Genomic DNA, 23,834 nt, shown 5'->3' on the forward strand with positions numbered 1-23,834 from the left:
GAGAGCACGCCATGCAACTCTTTCAGCTGCCATTTGTGTTGCACCTTTCATTCCTTGTCCAGACACTTTCTTGATATCATCAGTCCAAGATATTGGTGGACGACCTCTACCCCGTTTTCCTTCGACTGCTCCTTGCAGTAATTGCTTCTCAATACCTTCAGATCTCCTAACAGTGTGCCCCAAATAGTTAAGTTTTCTTTCCCTTCTGATGGTCAAGTCTGTTCCAATCTTTTCCAGGACCCACACATTTGTCTTTTTATCTTTCCATGACACCTGCAACAGCCTCCTGTAGCACCACATTTCAAAGGCATCAACTCTCTTTCTGTCATTCTTTGTCATGGCCCAGGACTCACTTCCGTAAGTAGCAATAGAAAAAGAAGTTGCTTGAAGCAGACGAACCTTCAGACTAAGAGATAGGCCTCGGCTGTTCCAGATGTGGGACATATTCTGTACTGTTGATCTTGCCATTACCATCCTTCTTCTTATCTCTGTGGTGCTCTCTCCTTTGTTAATGATAATTGAGCCCAAGTACTCAAACCGGTTTACTACTTCAATCTTATTTCCAGCTACGGTGAAGTCAGTGTTATCATAATCTCTATCGACAACCATTATTTTTGTCTTTTTGGTGTTTAGAAGAAGGTCTTTCTCTTTACTTGCCTGTTTGATGCGATTCAATAAATCAATCAGATCCTCTGCTGCTGCTGCAAATTACGAGAGTGGTGTCATCAGCATAACTTAGGTTCGTGGTCATAACCTCCAAACTTAACTCCCCCTTGAATCCTTCCAGAGCATTTCTCATAATGTCCTCAGAGTAAATATTAAACAGGTTAGGAGACAGTATACAGCCTTGACATACTCCCCTGCCAATTCCAAACCACTCAGTGTTGCCGTTACTGGTTCTCACTGTTGCTTCTTGGTCATGATAAAGGTTTTTGATCAGTTCGATGATGTGACTTAGGAACCCCATCTTTGCCATTGTATTCCACAAATGAGAGTGGTTCACACATTTAAATGCTTTGCTATAGTCTATAAAGCACAAATAGAGGGGATGTTTGTGTTCTCTGCATTTCTCTAATATGTTTCGAATGTTGACAATCTGTTCTCTTGTCCCTCTACCTTCACGGAACCCTGCTTGCTCATCTGAGATCTCGGCTTGCAGTTTGATTTTCATTCTTCTGCTAATCACCTTCAGAAGTATTATGCTTGCATGACTAATCAAGCTGATCGTTCGGTGATTTGCACATTCTTTCAGATCTCCCTTCTTTGGCAATGGTATAAAAACGGCTCTACACCAGTCCTTGGGCCACTCCCTACTATTCCAGATATTGCAACAGAGACGCCACATCAGGTCAGTACCTTTTTCACCTGTAGCCTACCACATCTCGGAAGTCAAGTTGTCAAAGCCAGGGGACTTGCCATCCTTCAGTTGTTTCATTGCAAGCTCCACTTCTGATCTTAATGGAGGGGGCTCCATTTCATCACTTTCCTCCCACTGAGTGTCAACTTGTTCCTGTGCAGCAAACAGCTTGGTACTATACTGCACCCATCTTTCCTTGATGTCTTCATTCGCCGTCAGTGTTTTGCCATTTTCATCATTAATTACATCCAGTCTTGGGATTCTTTTCTTTGTGATTTCTTTCACAATTGCAAATGCTGCCTTAGAGTTGTTCTTGTGACGCTCTAGGTCTTCACACTTCCCCTCGATGTATTTCCTTTTGTTCTCCTTCACACTACTTGTTACCGCCTTATTGAGTCTCGTCCATTCTCCTCTATTGCGTTTTGCTTTTGCCCTCTTCCTGTCATCAGCAATGTCAAAAGTCTGATTTGAGATCCATGGTTGTTTCCGCTTCCTTTTCTTTGGGATGTGATTCTTTGCTGCATTTTCAACTGTTTCTTTCATGTCTTCCCACAGCTCATTTGGTGTTTGCTCTGCTTCATCGTTTCTCAACAGCAGCTCAAACTTGTTCTTCACTTCCACTGAGAATTGAGAAGGGATATTTTCCACATCATACCTTGTGGGAGCTGAATCACATTTCTTAGCTTTTAATCTTAGTCTCAGTTTAGCCATAAGCAGCTGATGATCGCTGCCACAGTCAGCACCTGGTCTTGTCTTGACGTTCTGTAGTGAAGTTCGCCACCTCTTCTTGACCATGATGTAGTCTATCTGGTTTCTGGCTCTGTCTCCCGGACTCATCCACGTCCACAGTCTTCTGGGATGATGCTCAAACAACGTGTTACCAATGGTGAAGCTGTTTGCTACACAAAATTCTTCCAGTCGATCTCCTCTTTCATTTCCGATGCCAAGACCATAATTGCCAATGCACTCAGATCTTTCCCTCGTTTTACCAATCTTGGCATTCCAGTCACCCAATATCATGAGGAAATCTTTCTTAGGAATGCTGTCTACGACATCTTGCACCATCTCATAGAAATCAGTGATTTCTTCCTCCGGTGCCTGAATTTTGGAGATATTCATAGGATGCCCTTGTAATCTCACAGTCATAATCCTCTCGTTGATCGGGTTATATCCCAAGACACATTTAGCTGTAGCCTTCTCTATGATGAATCCCACACCCCTTCGCTTCCTTCCACTTTCTTTCCCTCAAAAGATGATTGTACTTCCTTCGTCTGATGTAAATCTGCCTTGTCCAAGCCACCATGATTCAGATATTCACAAAACTTTAATATCATTAATAGCCATCTCCTTCTCCACCAGTTCCACCTTCCCATCTGACATACCACGCACGTTCCACATTGGCTACATTGTTCCTTTCTATCATGGGACCCTCAAGAAAAGAACTTCCTACAAGAGGCTTTGATCCTGATCCGTCATCACCCGCAAGCGTACTACGAGCAGGACCTCTCTCTTCCGCAGTAGCTCTTGACGTATCTTCCGGCCTGCGGGTTCCACCTTCCGATACCCACTTGATTTTTTGATTTTGTACATGATGACAAACGTGACCAATTAATAATGGTGGGCGGCCAGATCCTTCCATCGCAGTACAGAAGCCAGAAGCATTGATACCGACCTGCCCTCTGCTCCCCCATAGCCACCGTTGTCCAAGATTTGGTACTATAGGTACTGCATCGCTGCTGCCCGGTGCAGGACAGGCTTTATTTGAAGGCGACCCAACCCGCCTTGTCATGTTCTCGTCATAGGGTTATGAGAGTTTTTCTCAAGCTAACTGCGTCACCTATTAGCTCCTCTCCTCTGGTAAGAACACCGGGATCAGACTAGCACCCCGCTGGAACCCAGCCAGTATTTCTACGGTCTCGGTGCAAATCTAAAAGTCTATAATAACGGAATGAGCGTCCGTTGTCTGTGCCCGCGAGCTTGTGTGGGGAAAAACATGCCTATACATTATACTTGTAGCTCTTTGAGATGCGCTGGGACCCCAATTTTTGAAATATTTGGATGGAGTATGAGTTGGAAATATGATAAAATGTCTCATTTGGCCATTTATTATATCGTGACATTATCACGATGGCCTTGGAACTAAAAAAACGAATGTTTATATTATGACGTCAGCATATTTATGGAAAACTGAGTGTAAGTGTGTAAAATTGATCGTTTTTCTCTCAATTTTTGATATGTTGTAGCTGAGACAATTTTCAACACAAAATGTGGCACTTTTTTCATTTTAACAATGGCCCATCATGACCCATTTTAAAGGAGCCATGTCAATGCTCCCAATTTTGCGTGTATTCTCTAAGGGAGGTGGCTTTTTCTGAAATCTTGATTCTACATTCAAGTCTTGTTCGAGCAATATCTTGCCTTATTTTCGCCCGATTTTCTCCCAGCTTCGGATATGTTGTAGCTGAAAAAGTCTTGTACACGACAGTTTTTTTGGTATGGTTATCAGCATATCAAAAAGTCATTCACCGCCATCAAATTTACGAAAGACGACCTAATTCGTCTCCAGTGACGAATCAAACTCTCGTTTTATGATACTATTCAGGTTGGATTAAAGTACAATGGACCACTACACTGCCGGAATATGAGGTGCCCAAGTTCGATGATTTCCTCGGTTTGTTTTTACATTCAATGCTTGTACAGATCACATTCAAATAAGAAATGTATATGATATAACCATAATATAATATAAATTCTTGTACAGCACATTATCATATAGTTCGAAAACATATGTATCATAATAAACCCCTTTTCATGATTGTCTCTCTTACAGCTTGTACCGCTGGCCAAAGAGAGAATGACGGATCCTGTTATTACTTCTCGCAAAGCAGGTCAAACTTCGATACGTCAAAATCATCCTGTGACGACCTTGGAATGCATCTTGTCTACATCGGATCAGAGGACGAACAAGAATTTCTTGTGAATAACCTCCCCGCTCGAAATTTCGATTACTGGATAGGATTATCCAGTGTGACTTGGCTTGACGGTTCGAGTCTGACCTACTCCATCTTCGCAGCTGATTCACATATCATCAGTAACAACGGGATGTGTTTCGTTATAAACCGAGATAAGTCATACCAATGGTTGGATGATGATTGTAATATCGAGCACCATTACATCTGCGAGAGAGAAGAAGGTGAATATGTAGTGATGATCAATAATAGTTTTAACAATATCAGTCTATATAGTTTATTTCAAGGGTTTTTCATGTTTTTTTTCTTCAGTGATAACGGAAAAGTACCTACATTCACCTTATCCAATGCACCAGGATATACATGTACGTGTAGTTGTCTTGGATTTTAACTAGGAAGCAAATCCTTTTTTGATGATAAGAACATTAGTAGGAACATTTTTATTTAATGTGTTCCAGTCTCCCCTAGCCCACCCACACACACCTGTAAACATGGGTTATGTCTTTAGCAATTGGCGTTGTGTCGACTTACCTATACTACGCTAATTAAACCTAATATTTGCATTGGCTGTACGGTGCCACTATCCCACGGCACGTCAAAGACCACACAAATCACTGACGCAGTAACAATAACGCCTCGTGTGTCATTACAGAGATGTATATGTTTACTCGTTACATTCATTAAAGCACCTCTGGGCAGACGCGTACGCAGGATTTTTTTCAAAGGGGGGGGGGGGGGGGGGGGGGGGGTAAGAGGACACTTTATTATTTTTTTTTGGTCTCGAAATTTGAAAATTTGACATTTTGCTCTGTTGGGGGGGGGGGGGGGTTAAGGTCACCTTTTTTAGGTCAGCCATGGGAATTTTTTTTTTTTTTTTTTTTTTATAATAATAAAAAAAAAAATCCAAAGGTTTTTTTTTAGGTAGGAGGGTTATGGGGGGGGGGGGGGGGGGTTACACACAGAAAAATACCAAAGGGGGGGGGGGGGTTTAACCCCCCAAACACCCCCCTGTGTACGCGCCTTCCTCTGGGTATAACCCTACAACCTAAAAGTTCAGCGACAAATAATTTGTCTGATGGGGTATAATTCATTGCAGCTCTTTACTTTATCACTAATTTACAATGAATTTGTAAAAAGTCAAACTCATATTTTGTATTTTATCTTTAACTTAATAACCTTTGAAACAGGTCACACGAGCTTCAAAAACTTCCGACTCCTGGCCAGCAATGTCGCCCACATCGATGCCTATGTTCTGTCATCATTCACGGTTTCGTCCATGATCGAATGCAGTCAGTTGTGTCTTACCGATGTCCGTTGCTCATGTTATACTTTCATCGCCTGCGAGGGTTTGTGCTTACTCGGCGAAGAATGTCTTGCGACGTCTACATTCGCTTTTGAAAGGCGAATCGGAGCTACATTCTATTCGGCACTTCTTGAAGATTAGGATTGTTTCTAGAAAGCATGTAGCTGTGAATACGCGCGCTGCTAGACCACTTGGAAACTGAGGGTGGAGGATGGCAAAATAGTAATTTTGAAATAACACAACAATTAGGAAAGAAATATTTTGAAAGGTGCCAATTACAGAGATTTTGTTAACAAAACTAGAAGAAATACAGTCGTCAGATAAACGAATTGGCCGAAAACGGATACAAAAAAAAAAAAGATTTCAGAAAAGTAGGGATGAACAAAAAGTAGTTGTGTTGTCGTTGTCGTTGCGATTTGCAGACACTGCTAGAAAGGGGAGGGATGTTACCCCCTTTAGTAACGGCCCTGCTTATGTAGCTATTTAGAGGCCATGTGCAGTGATTAATGATAGTGTGAATATATAGTGTGTACATATTTCACTCCTGGATATTCTGCAGAGACGTTAATTTATAATCCACTATGTAAATATTCGGTAAGTATTAAATTAACACAGATTTGCAAAAATGATTCAAATATCGACTTAAGACTAAAAGATAATTCACTTCTAATTTTTTACACCGGCGCAAGTGATTTTGTTCATCACAACATCAGGTCACTGTTAGTACCTTGCTTTTCAAAAGTGGATTAAAAAATTGTGTGAGTGTGTGGGTGTGTGTGGGGGTAAAGGGCTCATCAAAAAGCTATATGGCTTTAAATGAATTGGATGAAAAAAAAGAACATTCCACAGATGGTCGGTCTTATGAACTAATCACCTAACCGCAACATGCTTAACAGAAATTTGCGACTTTTTATATAAGAATTGGAACTTTGATGACGATAAATTTGTTGGCGCTGCATTCCTTGACCTTAGACTAAGCTTTTGACGCTTTACCCCATGACTTGCTTTTGTGTTAAAAAGCGTACCTTAGAGTTGAGTTGAAATGTTTTGAATCTTTCGTAACAGGCAGCAAGCTATATGTATTTTTTAAAGGAAAAAATAAATGACTTTCTCCCCGTCCGAATAGGGGTCCCACAAGGGTTCATACTAGGATCACTTCGTTATATGTTCATGAATGGTATCTCGAATCTAAATTTTAATCCACATACTCACATTCTCACTTTATGCGGACGATAAAGCTGTATGTAATTCAGGTTTACAATCAAAATAATAAGCTCAATGAATGTTTTTAAAATAATGGAATGATTATTAACTCAGACCAAAAAAATCCCCCAAAAATCATCCCGTCGGCAAAGAAACACTTTTGATTTTCTGATATTTATAAATGGTTCATTACTAGAAACTTAAAAACATTGGTGTTATTCTCGAATACAATCTTAATTGGGCAGTACATGTTGATGAAGTAGTTATGAAAATGGTTCGATCAGTTGCATGTATACGCAGGAGTGGACCCTATTCGTGAGAAAATATTTATCGGCGAAACAGCCGGCAAATAAGCGGGGGGGGGGGGGGGGGGGGGGTAGTGCGCACTAATTTTGTTTTGCTCAGCCGGGGAGGGGGTTATGGGTGGGGGCCCGTCTTCTTTTTTTCTTTTTAACCTATTTTGGGGGGCAGGGGTGGGGGCCTGTGTATACGAAGAAGCAAGTCTTGTTTAACTAATGACAATTTTAAACAATTGTATTTTACACTCATACTTTAGCACATTTACTATTGTTGTACTGTTTGGAGCTCTTTAACATAAAAGGAAATATTGAGGATAGAAAGATGTCAATACAAATAAGCTTGAATGGTTTTGAATTCTTACTATAATGCACCATCATGAGGACTTCTTCACTCACTTTAGTGGCAGCCAACTGTACAAAGAACAAGCTTTCATTTTGTTTATGGTGTACAAGTTACTGCACAACTTTGCCCCACAATACCTCTGTAATCTATATACTTAGTATCTAAACGTTATGTCGCCTCCTGTACTCGATATATCATTTCTTGCCAATAATACTTACCGAAACCAAGAACTGAACATAGAAAATGCTCCTTCTCATATACTGCAAGCGAACTTTTTAATTCACCAGCAATGCTTGTTTAAATATCACCCACATTAGATATGTTAAACAAACCTACGGTTACAACAGGGATCTATTTTACGATATCGCAATAACGAAAGCCAATTGATTTTATTTTATATTAACAAGTTCTATGTAAATCTATCATAACACTGCTGTACATTTATGCTTTAGTTGCCATGTATTTTATGTATTTGTTTGTTTGTTTGTTTTTATGTAGTATTTTAACTTTATACATTGTAATATCCACTTGATACAGGGCCCCTTGCGAAAGCAGGCCTTGCGGCACTGAATGGGCTACCCTGTGTTTTTAAAGAAGACTAAATAAATAAATGTTTGCTTGCTGTTGATCTGAGAAAAATTGTACGAGCCTCATCGCGGGTCTTTCTTTATCTTTATTCAATTGTTTATCAATACAATTCTCTTGAAGAAAAAAATCTGTTTCAGTAGTTGTCATATAAAAAGAATATATAATCATAATATCTGTTGTTTGTGCGTTAAAGGACTGCTTAATCAGCCTTTTGTGAAACAGCAAGAGAGAGAGAGAGAGAGAGAGAGGGGGAGAGAGGGAGAGAGGGAGAGAGGGAGAGAGAAGGAGAGAGGGAGAGAAGAAGAATGGGGAATGCAAAGTTACGAATATAAAAAAGTTTGAATGCACACCAAAAAGAATAATCATTGGACTTGTCACTAGAAAACAATAAATTACATAACTGCCAAGCATATCAAAAGAGGAAGGAAATATATTCAGAAATTAATTAGCAGGACGGAGGGGGGGGGGGGGGGGATTAACTCCCTCCTGACTGGGGAGATTGAATGTACCTTTAATACCAGCCCCACAATTCAATTCAATTCAATTCAAGGTTTATTAAAAACATGTGTCGGAGCCCAGTGGCTGAATTGGTCATGTGTACAATTAAAAACATTCAATGCATATTCAAACAACACAGTTACAATTGATTTGTCAATATTGAAATATATATAGTTAAATGATAAGATTGCTTGGGCAGCAAAAATAAGAAAACAGAATATAACATGAAGTCAGGAAAACGGAAAAGAGAAACATGAAGGAAAGAAGTAAAAGAGGAAGTTGTAGAAAATGCATGTACATCAAAAAAATATAAATTGCATACATGTATTTTTAAGAGAGTCATTAAGACAATATACGAATATAAAAAATAGAAAAGAGCATTATTCTTTTCATAATATTGTTAAAGTTTGTTATTGCAAGTATTTGTGTTATTGGCGGATACCGGCGCTATATAAATAACCATATTATTTGTTATTATTTATTTTCATTGCTTAGAAAAATGATATAATAAAAAGAAAACAATTATTGCACTCTAACATTCCTTTTCCTTCAGATATATTGTGGCTATTGAAGGGAAAAGGAAAGGAATTGTGTAAATTTGGTTTATAATTATCTTAAGAAGAGTAAAAATCAGGAAACTTTAACATCTGTGAAAAGAGTATAATACAAATAGAAAAATTTATATTAATTTATCTATTTTTATTAATTGGGCTTGGCTTTATTGAGAAGATCGACAAAGTAAGGTATGGGGCTATTTCGGAAACGATTGGTTTTGCTTGAACTGTTGATATCTGGATGCATGGCGTAAGGAGATGGGTACGTTTTTCCGGAAAGGTATCCAGGTACTACATGATGGGTGTTTAGCTAAGGATGTAGCGAAATCCAGACAAAGCTTTACCCTTCTGGATTCAAGCGTTGAAAGATCACATATTTGGCAAGCATTGGTACAATTTGTGTATCGTGGACCCAGCATGATTCTACATACTCTTTTTCAACTTGCTCCAAGATTCTTATTTGTTTCTGGGTAAGCCCACCATTAAAAACGGGGGTACAGTATTCCTTGACAGGACGAATGTAACCGGTATATACCATTTTCAAATCAGCTAAAGACAGTCAATATCGTTTCAGAAACCTAAACATATTCAACTTTCTGTTACATTTTTTGAGGATTTCAGTGACATGGAGATCCCATTTCAGATTGGATTGTACAATGATACCAAGAATTTTGACAGATTGGAAGTTTTGCAGGGGTGAGTTATCAATATATAAAGTTGGCATGGCAGGTTTTTTTTTTGAGAATGTCACACTTAGTGAAAAACACTTTGAAGGATTTAACTTGACGTGATTTTGACAGGACCACTGACCCAAATTGTAAAGGACAGCTGGTAAGTCAGAGGGATCGGTTACTTTACGACATTCCAACAAAGTAAGATCATCTACGTATTTATAACAATCGATTGGTATGTTTTCACAAGCATCGTTGATCATCACTAGGAAGAGGATTGAGCCCAATTTAGGTCCTTGGGGACTTGGGGTACCAGCATAATTAGGTAAGTATTGAGATAGAGTGCCTTGGTATTTGACACACCGTTGACGGTGTTCAAAAAAACTAATAATCCATTCAATGATGCAAGGCCGTACATTGAGTTTGATCAATTTTCTAATAAGAATGTTATGATCCAGCCTGTCGAAAGCTTTGGTGAAGTCGGTACACACACACCAGTTGATAAGCTCTTGCTCTTTTCACCATTTTCATAGAGGTTGTGGAGTAAAATGATGGAGACAAACTCCAAGTTCTTTTCTTCTTCCTGGGCAGTCAAACAAGGGGGCTGATGTTGACTTGATTCTATGTTGGATAAGCCATTGCTTGCTCCTCAAAAAAAGTTCTTCAAAAATCTCTTTAACTTTTCAGGACTTCTTTAGAAACTTTTGCAACCTAAAATATTGACAAAAGCAAAATCAACTGTTTTGGATAAAGATGTCCCGGCTTTGTTTATTTTTTAGTTTGCAGTCGAGTCGGTCATGTCTTAATATCCTAACTGCCGCAATTAAGTTAAATTTAGAGACGGAACGTATAAAGCAACACAAACAAGACGCAACTGATTTTGTTTTTGTATGAAGGACATACAGTCGTATAAAAAATAAAAAATATATGACATCTGTTTTCACATGACTATTGTTCGCAGCAGAAGCTATCGGTTAATTGTGCATTGTCTTATTCCCCTATAAACTGTTCCCCCTCAGATGACAGAACAGGCACAAACACAAACAAATTATTTCCACTTATGTAATGGCGAAGGGGAGGAACTACAGCACAGAAGGCTGGTAACTAATAAACGTAAAGATGATCTGTGTATGTCTTGAAAGGCTATGCAATGTACATAAACTTATAACATACTTATACCATCTCTATGATATATGAAATATATTAAATGACTGCATTCGAAATTAAACATTGTTACTGCTTATACGTTGATTTTCAAAGTAAAACACATTTCGTGTGTGACTATGATGAATGGAAATGTCGCTTATTGCACTTGAATTCACTCATACGGATTGAATCATTAAATTTTAATGGTGAAAGTTCATCAGGAGTTCATGGGTCATACAAAAGAATAAAAAATAATACTAAACAATCACAGGCCCATATTTAGTCTAATCTACAGGTAAATAGAACATTTTTTACACCAATATCAGCCTCTATCCAAAAACATCTTCTATCCTTCTCCCACCAGATACTTTCATATATTCCTTCGAATTTCGCATTTATTTACAAAAGTATCTTTTCCTTTCTCTTACTTTCTTATTGGCAATATATTTCATGTAATCCTGAAAATTATAGTAGCATCTAACAAATAGAAAAAAATTGTTCTACCACAACAAAGCCTACATGTACCTTACAATCAACTTGAGAACTCTAACTATATAACAGAAATATGACATATATGAGTAACAAACAGGTGGGATGGATTCATCGTTTATTAAGAGTCAAAAGGGTATAACTCTGTATAGAATGATACATTGATTAATGCCCTTCTGGCTCTCAGCAGCTGGAATACTTATTCCATGAGTTTTGTGTCATTATTGCTGGGGGAAGGGGGGGGGGGGCTTTAAAGACACAAAGCTCACAGATAATTGCAATCTAATTAATTCGCTAGAATTACAAAATGATGAATTACATTTTTAGAGGGATCATGATTAATTTTCGAGGTAGAAAATTACTCGAAATTATCCATGCTTCTTACCAATTGCCAATTTGTTTGTGTTATATCTCTGAATGGAATAACCTTGACATATATACGTTTTTGATAGAGTTGTTAGACATTGTGTGTATTAATCTCCCATTCATAAAAAACGCTGCTTCATCGATACCACATAAATATGTCAGAGGTAATAATTTCAGAGTAAAAATGTCAGGTGTAAAAATGTCAGAGGTAAAAATTTCAGAGGTAAAAATGTAAGAGGTAAAAATTATATTTCATATTGTAACATTATATGGGCAAATTTGAAAAGCAACGTTTACTCCATTTTACTATTACAAAAGAAAGCCATGCGTATATGTACTGATTCTTCCTATCGCGACCACACCAATCCCTTGTTTTCAAAACTAAGAACTCTAAAAGCTGATGATATAAATATTCTACAAATAGCACTTTTCATGTTTCGCTTACAAAATGGTTTACTACCTTCATACTTTCCCCCATTGTTTAATTTGAATAAAACCAACCACTCTTACCCTACAAGGCAAACTGAAAAATTCCATTTAAGAAATCCAAAAACCGCATTGGCTCTCAAATCCTTTAGACACGCCGGCCCAGACATCTGGAACTCTCTGCCCATTGTAATACGAAACCTTAGAACATTGTATTCTTTTAAGAAGGCAGTTAAAACTATGTTATTGTCTACGTATTGATCCTGTCGTGTGTAATTATACTGTATTCATGTTCGTGTGTACATTGACTGTATATTCAACAATGATGTGTAATCGTCCATGACCTAGCATCGTTTATCCATTCATGAACTTGAACCTGCATTCAATCAGCAGATGTAGGAGATTTATTGTATAATTACCAACGCTCCTTCTCTCCCCTTTCATTTTCTTCTCTGCAAGACACTCTTTTTTTTAATATTTTTTTTAATTGTTGTATCTAAGTTGAGGGATGCGGGCATGTCAAGCTACTTTGCTTATTTCTGTAGCCCTCCTGCATCTAATGTATTTTAATTATGCATTCACTATATTTGTTTAATTTCATTATACTCATTATTACTGTATAAAATTATATACCTAAAATATTGTATCAAACCATATTATGTTCATGAAAATGTATAATGAAAAAAAGAAAAAAGATGCAGAAACCAATAAATCAAATCAAATTAAATCAAATCAAAGTGCAATCTTATGCCAATGTCTCCAGGCACAGGTTGATGCCAGACGTGAATGTCGTAGGGAACCTGCTGAAGACCTAACCGGGCGATGCGGTTAAATGTTCTTGAGGGTAGTCCTTACCCATTCCGTCTGGAACTGGTGCTCCTACGGTGATTGGTGAGACTCTGTCTTACTATTTCTATGGATAGGATATGAGTGACTCTTTATCATCACATTATTTCATGACCACAAAGATTTGTTTTATATCTGAACCCCTTCATTGTTGTTTTCTTTTCCTCCTTTATATATATATATATATTTTGTTTACTAAAGGCGTCATTAAAGGGATATTTGGAGTGAACAAATTAGTCATTAAGTAGACATTGTCATTAGCGTTTTTTACGTTTTATTTCTTATAGAAAGCCCAATTTATTTATATATCTCTCTCTATATATGTAATTTCACTAAAGGCGTCATTGGAGGGACATTTGGGGTGAGAAAATGAGTCATTAAAAAGACATTAGGGTTAGGGTTAGGTTTAGGGTTAGGTTTAGGGTTAGGTTTTAGGGTTAGGGTTAGAGTTAGAGTTAGAGTTAGGATTTTTATGATGTCCACTTAATGTAGAAAGTAGGGTTATATATATATATATATATATATATATATATATATATATTCTATTTCACTTTTCTCGTTTTATAGATAATTGAAGTGTCTGTACTTTGCTTATTTTACTAAATTTATTGTTGTGTGCTCATGATATTTTTAAATATTTTTTTTGGGGGGGTTGTATTTTAATTCTGTAATGGTCGATCCAACTTCACAGGTTTCCGCAACCTTCGTGGAAAGGCCCGAATTTAACCTTTGTAAATATAATTACAATTTCACTCTCACCCTGTCTCTCTCTATCTCTCTCCACACCCCATGTACATTTTTTTTTTGAGAACTGAGTTTCGGTTTTCTATGACTAGATAGGTCACACTATTCCTACTTGGCATCCTTGTCAATCAACAAGCGGAAAACATATTCAGTTTTAATCCAATAATGGATTGGTAATGAGATAATATATAATTTACATCGAAACGCCTCGACCGATTAGAAATCCCTTATAAATCATTTATATTTAGTTAATACACTGAATTAGACTGTAACGTGGTTCACAATCATACTTAGAATATACTGTGGTGCATACAAATCGAAATTAAATTGAATTGAATTGAAGCCAATTCTTGGCCAGTGGAGGTAAGGTAACTATTTTCTTTGGTGTCGAACTTGTTGGTGCGGACGGGATAGCAATTAGAGATATAATGCATCAATACATCGCGTGCAGTCAGGCACAAAATTAACACAAATTTGAATAAAATGCGAGTTGATACCATGGTGATCAACGCCTCACATCATTTCAGTAGGCTGCATCTATTAAAACCTTGTATATGTCTCTCGTCATTTGCAAAATACTCTCGTTGAGCATTTCGCAAACTAATCGTATCAAGATAAGAGCGGGGTTTTTTCAGCAGAGCGTGCAAAATCACCTTCACCTCTAGTGATTCTTAGGTTCTTTTTCTGTTTGGATTTCCCTGCGTTAAGTGAGTAGATTATTGGAAGAAAATTTCCAAAGTTGAGTACAACGAGATTTGTCTGAAAACGGAAGAGAAAAACAATTGTTACTTACATTTTGAGAAGGAAGAAAAGATTCAGGATTTGTCTCAATATTCTTCATAACTCGTTAACTCCATTGACAATATCGATCAAAGAGAAGGATCTATAAAAGAAAATCATCATCATGGTTGATTTACCTTTGAGTGGACTAAGGTTGTTTCCTGCCTTGCGTGGTTTTTTTTATCTGGTAAGTAATTTTTGTTTGTTTTTGTATATCTCTTTAAAATTTGAAATGCAGGTGGTTGTTTGCAATCCCAAAAAATGATATTCCTTGAAATTGAAATGACTGAAAATAATGTATATATATATATATATATATATATATATATATAAAAGTTTATAATCATATTGCGTTCAATATATACATGTTGTTCCATTTCCAACGTAAACATTATTTTCCTAATGTTATCATTTTTGTGATGATGTATATTTGCTAGTGGATATGGCACAGGACTGTGGATCACATAATTCGCGGTTAAAGTCCCACCTCGCCACTAATGTCGGTTGGCAAGACTTAAATCTATATTTGCACCCATGTGTTAAATGGGTACCCGGTAGAATTTCAATGTTAATGTGGTCGGGTTGGCATGTGTGCGCTTGTATGTAAACTGACGCCTGGCGGAATACTCCCCAGGAAGCGGAGCGTGTGAACTATCATGTGTTGTTAAGCATCTAAATCCAATGACCGGGCTAATGTGATAGTTACAATCGAAAGCTTTTAGGAACGCAGTATTAATTGCTATACAAATGTGTCTATTATTAGTAGTATCATTATTTTATATTTATGCAGATGGAGTTATCTTTCTTTATCACTTTCGTTATATTGAACCAACAGAGCTCAGTGACTGCTGATCTAGGTGAGTAACTGGATAGGTGTCTTCTTATCGCTTTTCTTCATCCATATTTGTGTGCCTCGATTGGGGGTGTTTATTTACTTGCAAACGTCAAAATATAGTTGTGAAAAAAAATAAAAGCCAAGAACAGTATTATAAAAAGAATAAGTGTCCACAATCATTATAATACTTTGCTACTTATTATCTAAATTGCTTTTAACAACCGGCAATCTTTCGTCTGGATTTTCATCTCTTTGTATGTAGTAATATATCATCTATCACATTTTGTCGTAGTTGATTTTTAAAATCATGATCCGCCATAATTTTTTTCTTCTCATATTTTTTTCCTTTAAGAAAAGGCTAAAAATATACAGTAAAAAACAAATAACAAGAAACCAAAATCGAATATGAAATAGTTTGCTTGTATAATAGGGGAAAATAGCCCCTATATAATTATGTGAACTTCAACTAATTGTCCAAAATGATGGTTTGATATTTCTAGCGACCGATCGTTATAAGCAAATTATTTTTTAACTTTTTTATTTGAGCGAATCAACCGATAAGTGTATGTATGGCATGAAAATGTAATCTGCGAAAGTTAACCTAAAATATGTAACCATTATTTAATATATCACGCTCTCAATCCCTATCTCTCTCTCTCTCTCTCTCTCTCTCTCTTTCTTTCTCCCTCTCTCCCTCCCCTCTCTGTCTCTCTCCTCTCTCTCTCTCTCTCTTATAGTTTCTTCCTTCCCCTCTCTCTCTCCCTCTCTCTCTTCCTTATCCTCTCCCTCCGATTTCACACCCAAACTCTCTCTCTCTCTCTCTTTCCTTCTCACTCTCTCTTTCTGTCTCTCTCTGTCTCTTCCATCCACCTCTTTCTCATTCTCACATTCTCTTCCCCTCTTCCTCTCTGTGCCTATACTCCTTCATATATATTTCATTCATCTCTTCTTCCCATTCTCGTCTGTTTGTCGATGTCCATGTCTCTCTCTCTCTCTTTTATTTGCAGCTTGTGGATCTGATCAAAGCGAGAATGACGGGTCGTGTTATTATTTCTCAGAAATCAAGTCAAACTTCGCCTCGTCAAAATCGTCCTGCGAGGAACGTGGAATGCATCTTGTCTACATAGGATCACAGGAAGAACAACAGTTCTTGCAGAGTAGCCTATCTAGTAATAATGAGAAGCATTGGATAGGTTTATCATCCAGTGTGACTTGGCTGGACGGTTCGAGTCTGACCTACTCCAACTTCGCAGATGATTCAGAGATTTTCGATGAAGGAGAGAAGTGTGTCACTATAGTACCAAATAAGTCCTACAAATGGGAAGTGGAAGATCACAGTTGTGATGGTTACCCCGAGCACCATTATATCTGCGGGAAAGAAGAAGGTGAATATATACTGATGATCCATAGCAGTTTTACCAATATAAGTTAATTCAATTCAATTTTCATGGGGTTTTCATGTTTTTTTTTCTTCTTCAGTGATATACAGAAAAAGTACTTCATTCAGTTAATTTAATGCATCCCTGATATAATTGTTTTGAAGTTTAAGAAGAAATTTCTTTTCCCGCCGGCAAGTCATTGATGATCAAAAAAGTATTTTACTAACGGATTCCAAGGAAAACGTTTTTTGCCCAATCCATCTTTAATTTTGAGATTTGTCATTGCAACTTTCTCGCCATTTACTTCAACGTCAACAGGTTTCCAAACGAGTTCTGTACAGCAAACAACATCAGGCACTGCCACTTCACTTGAAGGTCCAACCCAAACCACACCAAATCAACTGACGTCATCCGAAACGTACAGTTCCACTACTCAGACTGACAATGTTGTAACAACGAGTGGCTCTACGCAACCTTCGTCAACAACCGATGATGCGATCAGTGAGACAACAAGCAGTCTAGCATCAACGACACCAACCTCGAAAGCATCATCAACGTCAAAATTAGCAGGGCAAGGATCAACAGATGCTGCTTCGCCTACTTCTGAACAGGCAACCTACACCACTCATGCAACAGCGTCAACGCACACAACCACGGCAATGTCTGCGACTACACGTCGGTCCTCTCCTCGGGACAGAGGTAATCGAAATTGTTTGTTTGTGTTATACGTGGTGGCCTCTCCCATTCCCCACTTGCACAAGCGGGTTATGTCTGCATCGCACAAGGCGTTGTTTCGATCTTTTTATTCACCTATACTACGCTAATGAAACATAATGTTTGCATTGGCTTTACGGTGTCACTGACGCATGGCGCGTCAAATAACAACCAGATCACTGACGCATGACGGGTCAAATACCAAACAGATCACTGACGCATGGCGCGTCCAATAACAAACAGATCACTGACGTATGGCGGTCAAATACCAAACAGATCACTGACGCATGGCGCGTCAAATAACAAACAGATCACTGACGCATGGCAAGTCAAATACCAAACAGATCACTGACGCATGGCAAGTCAAATACCAAACAGATCAATGACGCATGGCGCGTCAAATACCAAACGGATCACTGACGCATTGCGCGTCAAATACCAAAAATATCACTGACGCATGGCACGTCAAATACCAAACAGATCACTGACGCATGGCGCGTCAAATACCAAACAGATCACTGACGCATGGCGCGTCAAATACCAAACAGATCACTGACGCATGGCGCGTCAAATACCAAACAGATCACTGACGCATGGCGTGTCAAATACCAAACAGATCACTGACGCAGTAACACGTGTGGAAAATAACGCTTCGTGTGTCAATCTTTTACATTACAACTACACTCTAACAAATATTGGGCAAACAAATTGGCCCAATTTCAACCGAACAAGAATGACGATTATGTGTCCAAACAACGTTGGGTAAATTAAAGATTTGGCATGATTTACCCAGTGTTGGATAAAAAGAAATACAACTTTTAACCAACAAAAATTTACCCAATCAGAAATTCACCCCATTCTCACCATAATATGTAGCATATATTAGACACTAGTTGGGCAATTAAGTTGGATAAAATATTATATGCAAAAGGACATTTGTGCCCGGGCGGGACTCGAACAGACCTTGTGATCTACAGTCGTGTGACATATCCACTCGACCACGACACCTCTAATTTAACAATATAACATTATTGTTGTAAAATAATGTTGCCTGACTTACGTTTGCCCAGTTCCATCTGCCCAACTTATATTGAACATGTAATTGCAAATGGGTAAATACATGTAGTAAATGGTTTGGAGAAAATACCCCATAATTATGTTGGACAGAAATGGCCTAACTCTAATTTGCCCAATAACATTACCCAATTATATCATCGGTAACTACATGGTTGGTTGGAAATAACCCAGATGTTGAACGAGATTTGCCCAACATCGATTTGCCAAGTAACACCTACCCAACCTGTCTGTTTACCTTTCATGAGGTATCTTCATATAGTAAATGGGTGGGAGAAAAAAAAGCCCAATTATTGGACAAAATTTACACAACTTCAATTTACCCAGTAACATCTGCCCAACTTTTTTTAACAGTGTATCTCCATATTTACTTCAACGTCAACAGGTATCCAATCGAGTACTGTTCAGCAAACGCCAGGCGCTGCCACTTCTCCCGAAGGTCCAACCCAAACCACACCAAATCAAATGACGTCATCCAAAACGTCCAGTTCCACTACTCAGACTGACAATGTTGTAACAACGAGTGGCTCTACGCAACCTTCGTCAACAACCGATGATGCGATCAGTGAGACAACAAGCAGTCCAGCATCAACAACACCAACCTCACATGCATCCTCAACATCAACAACAGGGCAAGGATTAACAGATGTTGCTTCGCTTACTTCTGATCAGGCAACCGACACCACTAGTGCAACAATGTTAACGCACACAACCCAGGCAATTTCTACAACTACACGTCAATCCTCACCTCGGGACAGAGGTAAATAATTTTTTTGAAAGTTTATTTATTTATTTAATTATTCCATAAATTTGAATATTTGTTTCAGTCTACCCCCCCCCCCCTACCTGCATAAATGGGCTATTTCTGCTGCACACAAGGCGTTGTTTCGATTCATTTTTTTTTCTCTATACTAAGCTAATTAAATATTATATTTGCATTGAGTGTACGGTGTCACCGTGGTGCGTCAAAGACCTAACTAATCACTGACACAGTAATACGTTAAGGCAATAACGCCTTGTGTGTAATAACGGAGATGTACGTATACCCGTTTTATCCCTAAAGCTATTGTCACAACTCTGAGCGGCGACCGACCGACCGGGCACTGACTTAATCGAGCGTTCGCCATCGAGCGATTTAGGTCAAAAATCGAGGCCGTTATGTCAAAGGCTGCCGAGCTGGCGCTGCCCGAACGCAGACCGATTTTTGATTCGCCGCCCAGTGACCGACTGATCCCAGCGGCGATCTAGCGGCGATCGGGCGGTGACCGCTTGGCAGCCTTTGACCTAGCGGCTTCGATTTTTGATCTAAATCGCTCGACAGCGAACGCTCGATAAGGTCGTTGCCAGGGCGGCGACCGCCAAGGTACTAGGCGTATTTTGGGCGGCGAGTAAAAAGTGAGCAGGCGCCACCCGAATTTTAACTCCGCGCTAAAAACTTCAGCGGCGACCGAGCGACGCCCTTAAAACAAACCATAGTATGTAACCCTTCAACCCGTTCACGTTACACTTGATGACAGGGGTGAATCAAGCAATTTGGTGCCGATGAATAGAATTAAGATGGTACAGGGTAATATAAGAAGGCAAATGATGTAAGTAAATTGTAAATAAAGTACATTTGTTTGAAGGAAAACGACAAGGATCTTAACGGTATAATTTGATTCATTTCCTATTTTTCTCTCTTTATCTTTGAATTTTTCATTAATTGTTACACCTTTAAGAGTCATCTTTCATTTTGCATATTTTCGGGGACTTGTAAGCTGACCTAACTCATATTTGTGATTTTATCTTTAACTTTATAACCCTTTGAAACAGATCACACGAGCTCTAAAAACTTCCGATTACTGGCCAGCAATGTCGCCCTCGTCGATGCCTATGTTCTGTCATCATACACAGTTTCGTCAATCATCAAATGCAGTCAATTGTGTTTTGCTGATTTCCGTTGCTCGTGTTATACTTTCATCGCCTGCGAGGGTTTGTGCTTACTCGGCAAGGAATGTCTGGCGACGTCTACATACGCTTTTGAAAGACGACCCGGAGCTAAATTCTATTCGGCACTTCTTGAAGATCAGGAGTAGAAAGTATGCATCTATAAATACGGGCGCCGCTAGACCACTTTGAAACTGGCAGTGGTGGTTGCAAAATTGCCGACGTGGCAGCTCTAATTTTCAAAAAGCCCCGGAACACAACAACAAGCAAACATATTGAAGATGCCAACTACAGAGATTAAAAAAAAAAAACAGTCGTCAGATAATCAAATTGACCGACAAGGCGACAAAGGATACAAACAAAAATATTTCAGAAAAGAAGGGACGAAAAAAAAAGGTTATTTTGTTGTTGTTGTTGTTGCATAAAATGCTAGGACGGGGGGGGGGGGGGGGGGAGGGGGATGTTACCCTAGTAATGGCCTGCCTATGTAGTATTTTAGAGGCTATGTGCAGTAATTAATGATAGTGTGAATTGATTAAAGTGTGTACATATTTCACTCTTGGATATTCTCCAGAGACGTTTATTTATAATCCACTATGTAAATATCCGGTAAGGATTAAATTGACACAGTTTGGCAAAAGAAATTCACTTTTCATGTTTTACACCAGCGCAAGTGATTTTTTCCTTCATAGCATCAAGTTTAAACTGTTAGTACCTTGCTTGGTTAATGTCTCACTCTTTGTTCAGTTTTATATTTTTTATTCTTGCCAATGATGCCATTCCACATCTTTTATAAATGATCAGGAGTTATCTTCAAATAGGCAATAAAATTTCATATTTCTAAGAGTTTCAACTGTTAGTCGGTTTATTGTGATTCATTTAGAATATAAACATACATGCATTATATCTTTAATAAATGGCAATACGTGCTAGCGGCTCTACAGTTATCGACTAAATTATTCATACCCTTACCAAATGTTGTCATTTTTAAAAGTATGTAAACCATTTATATGTCCAGATTTATGTTTCTTGAGAATGACAATTTAAAAATTATACTATTAAAAGTATTCAACAAAGGCCCTAATTAAACCAGTCAACCTTTCATTCTTGTGTTAGGAAAAACACAAAGAACATCAAATTCAAATTTACAAGGGGTAAAAATAATTTAGTTGGTCAACCGTATCATGTATGCCTGCAGTATAATATAACACTAATATCTCCATTATATTTTGAAAAAGTAGAACATAATCACATTTCTATGAAAACAAATTTTAAACTGTATCGTCCTTTTACTATCAAGTTTGGAAAAAAATTCCTGAATGGCATCAACGATCAACTGCATGTTGCCAAATTGAAGATCTCCCATGCAGTGATGATTACCTTTCGTTATATCCCCCTTCTTATATCCACGATACTTGTTAACCATATATGAAAGGATATTTAATTCTAATTTGAAGTTAAACAATAGGGAGAAGATATCACAGAGTTTATATTCAGCAATCACGTTCAATATGTATCATTGTATTTTAGATATTTTGGGGTTTCCTGATCAAAAATATTCTTATTGTATAATCTATCTTGATGCATTTTATTTTATTTTTCAATTTTGTTTATTGTACAGCATTGCAATAAGTACATCTTTTGTCAGTGGTCCGTTTTTCCCTGATAAAAATTATTCTTATTGTATATCTGTCTTGATGCATTTCATTTCATTTTTCAATTTTGTTTATCGTACAGCATTACAATGAATACATTTTTTGTCAGTGGTCATTTTTTCTGATAAAAAATATTCTTATTGTATATCTGTCTTGATGCATTTTATTTTATTTTTCAATTTTGTTTACTGTACAGCATTACAATAAGTAAATCTTTTGTCAGTGATCCGCTTTTTCCTGATAAAAATATATTTATTGTATATCTGTCTGGATGCATTTTATTTTATTTTTCAATTTTGTTTATTGTACAGGATTACAATACGTAAATCTTGTGTGAGTGTTACTGACTCTAATTGAGTGTTACAAGTCTTATGTTAAAGATAAAGGTGAGTTCTGGTCAACCGATTGCATCGTGAAAGAAAAGGTGTGGAATGGATCAGAAAAAGTTGTTCATGTAGCATGTATGTATTGGTCTGTACTGCAAGTTCTGGAGTCATCAAAATCATAATAAATTTGGCCCAGTCTTGGTAAATTAACAAGCACTGTACACAGAAAGATGAATATGGGACTACACATATGGTGTCGGGGCTACTCACCTTGATTTCCTAATCTTTCTATGCTCATTACTCAGACAAAATACATTTTCTACCAAAATTGTTTGGCAAATGACATTTATTTGTAACCTTGAACATTCAGTGTAAGTTTCGTGTGATTCTGTAAGAATTCATTTTTTTTTTTTTTTACCAGAACTCATCTTTATCTTTAACATTTGTATCATGGCCTAAGAACTCTATTTCTTATCCTCTGACTACTCATCGGGTAAAAAATCTATTGTATTTCTATGTAAAGTTTTAAGAAAACATAAAAAGATTTGATGTGAAATTTATCAATGTTCATACTGTATCTGTATTATCTTAATGTAATATCTGAAATGAAATATCGTAATGAATGATTATGCTTATCATGTTCATGTATTATTTTTGCATGTATAATTTGTATTCTATTTTTTCTCCTGATGGTATAATTTTTGTTTAATGTATAATTATTTTTACACAGATATTTGTAAATGTTGTAGGATGAATAACTTTAAAAAATAAAAAAGAATTCTGTTGTATCTATTTTGTGGCATTGTGTCTAGTGCATGTTTAAATAAGTTGTAATCATAGAATATTATTGCATTCTTATTTCACAAATTTTGTAAGAACTGCAATCATGTAAAATAACATTTTTGTAAATGCTTTGTGAAGCAGTTTAATTCTGTTTATTTTATAATAATACTTCAATAAAGAAGACACATATCAAAGCACTTCTTGATGCTTTTCTGCAAAACCAGAATAAAATATAATTTCATTGTTATATCACAAATTTTGTAAAAGTTCCAACTTCTGTTATAAAACTGAAATCATGTAACATTACTTTTTTAATAAATGCTTTGTGAAGCAGTTGAATTCTTTATATTTTATAATAGTGCTTCAATAAAGAAGACACATATATCAAATACTTTTGATGCATTATTGATGCTGTAAAACCAGAATTTTCATGAATTTCGCAAGTGGTCGATATTTGCAAAAGTATCATGCCGTGGAATGTTTAAAACACATTTAATCACAACACAAAATTTGAAAATGAATGAAGATTTCTTGCCATAAAAATGGCTGTCATTGGTAAT

At 37.3% G+C, this 23,834-nt stretch overlaps 3 protein-coding genes across 3 annotated transcripts; 2 read left to right on the plus strand and 1 right to left on the minus strand.

Moving 5' to 3' along the window:
- Positions 1 to 1,372: 1,372 nt before the first annotated feature.
- On the minus strand, positions 1,373 to 2,503 carry LOC115923455 (craniofacial development protein 2-like). The gene has a single exon (XM_030984080.1). The coding sequence runs from the start codon at positions 2,501 to 2,503 to the stop codon at positions 1,373 to 1,375; it is 1,131 nt and encodes a 376-aa protein (XP_030839940.1).
- Positions 2,504 to 4,192: 1,689 nt separating this feature from the next.
- On the plus strand, positions 4,193 to 7,135 carry LOC115923495. Its single transcript, XM_030984289.1, has 2 exons — positions 4,193 to 4,550; positions 5,514 to 7,135. The coding sequence occupies exons 1-2, from the start codon at positions 4,289 to 4,291 to the stop codon at positions 5,768 to 5,770; spliced, it is 519 nt and encodes a 172-aa protein (XP_030840149.1). The 5' UTR covers positions 4,193 to 4,288; the 3' UTR covers positions 5,771 to 7,135.
- An 8,237-nt stretch (positions 7,136 to 15,372) lies between these two features.
- Positions 15,373 to 20,659, plus strand: LOC105441569 (serine-rich adhesin for platelets-like). The gene is made up of 5 exons (XM_030984088.1): positions 15,373 to 15,439; positions 16,425 to 16,802; positions 17,115 to 17,495; positions 18,970 to 19,344; positions 20,397 to 20,659. Exons 1-5 carry the CDS (start codon positions 15,373 to 15,375, stop codon positions 20,657 to 20,659), a joined length of 1,464 nt encoding a protein of 487 aa, XP_030839948.1.
- The last annotated feature ends 3,175 nt before the right edge of the window (positions 20,660 to 23,834 follow it).

This window comes from Strongylocentrotus purpuratus, unplaced genomic scaffold, assembly GCF_000002235.5.
Source record: "Strongylocentrotus purpuratus isolate Spur 01 unplaced genomic scaffold, Spur_5.0 spur5_contig_833, whole genome shotgun sequence".
Taxonomy (NCBI): Eukaryota; Metazoa; Echinodermata; class Echinoidea; order Camarodonta; family Strongylocentrotidae; genus Strongylocentrotus; species Strongylocentrotus purpuratus.

Bases quoted from the DNA above. Each gene is read 5' to 3' on its own strand.
- LOC115923455 (XM_030984080.1), bottom strand. From the start codon at position 2,503: ATGACTGTGAGATTACAAGGGCATCCTATGAATATCTCCAAAATTCAG.
- LOC115923495 (XM_030984289.1), top strand. From the start codon at position 4,289: ATGCATCTTGTCTACATCGGATCAGAGGACGAACAAGAATTTCTTGTG. The intron at 4,551-5,513 runs GTGAATATGTAG...CCTTTGAAACAG, and splicing joins CATCTGCGAGAGAGAAGAAG to GTCACACGAGCTTCAAAAAC.
- LOC105441569 (XM_030984088.1), top strand. From the start codon at position 15,373: ATGGAGTTATCTTTCTTTATCACTTTCGTTATATTGAACCAACAGAGC. The intron at 15,440-16,424 runs GTGAGTAACTGG...TTTTATTTGCAG, and splicing joins CTCAGTGACTGCTGATCTAG to CTTGTGGATCTGATCAAAGC. The intron at 17,496-18,969 runs GTAATCGAAATT...CAACGTCAACAG, and splicing joins GTCCTCTCCTCGGGACAGAG to GTATCCAATCGAGTACTGTT.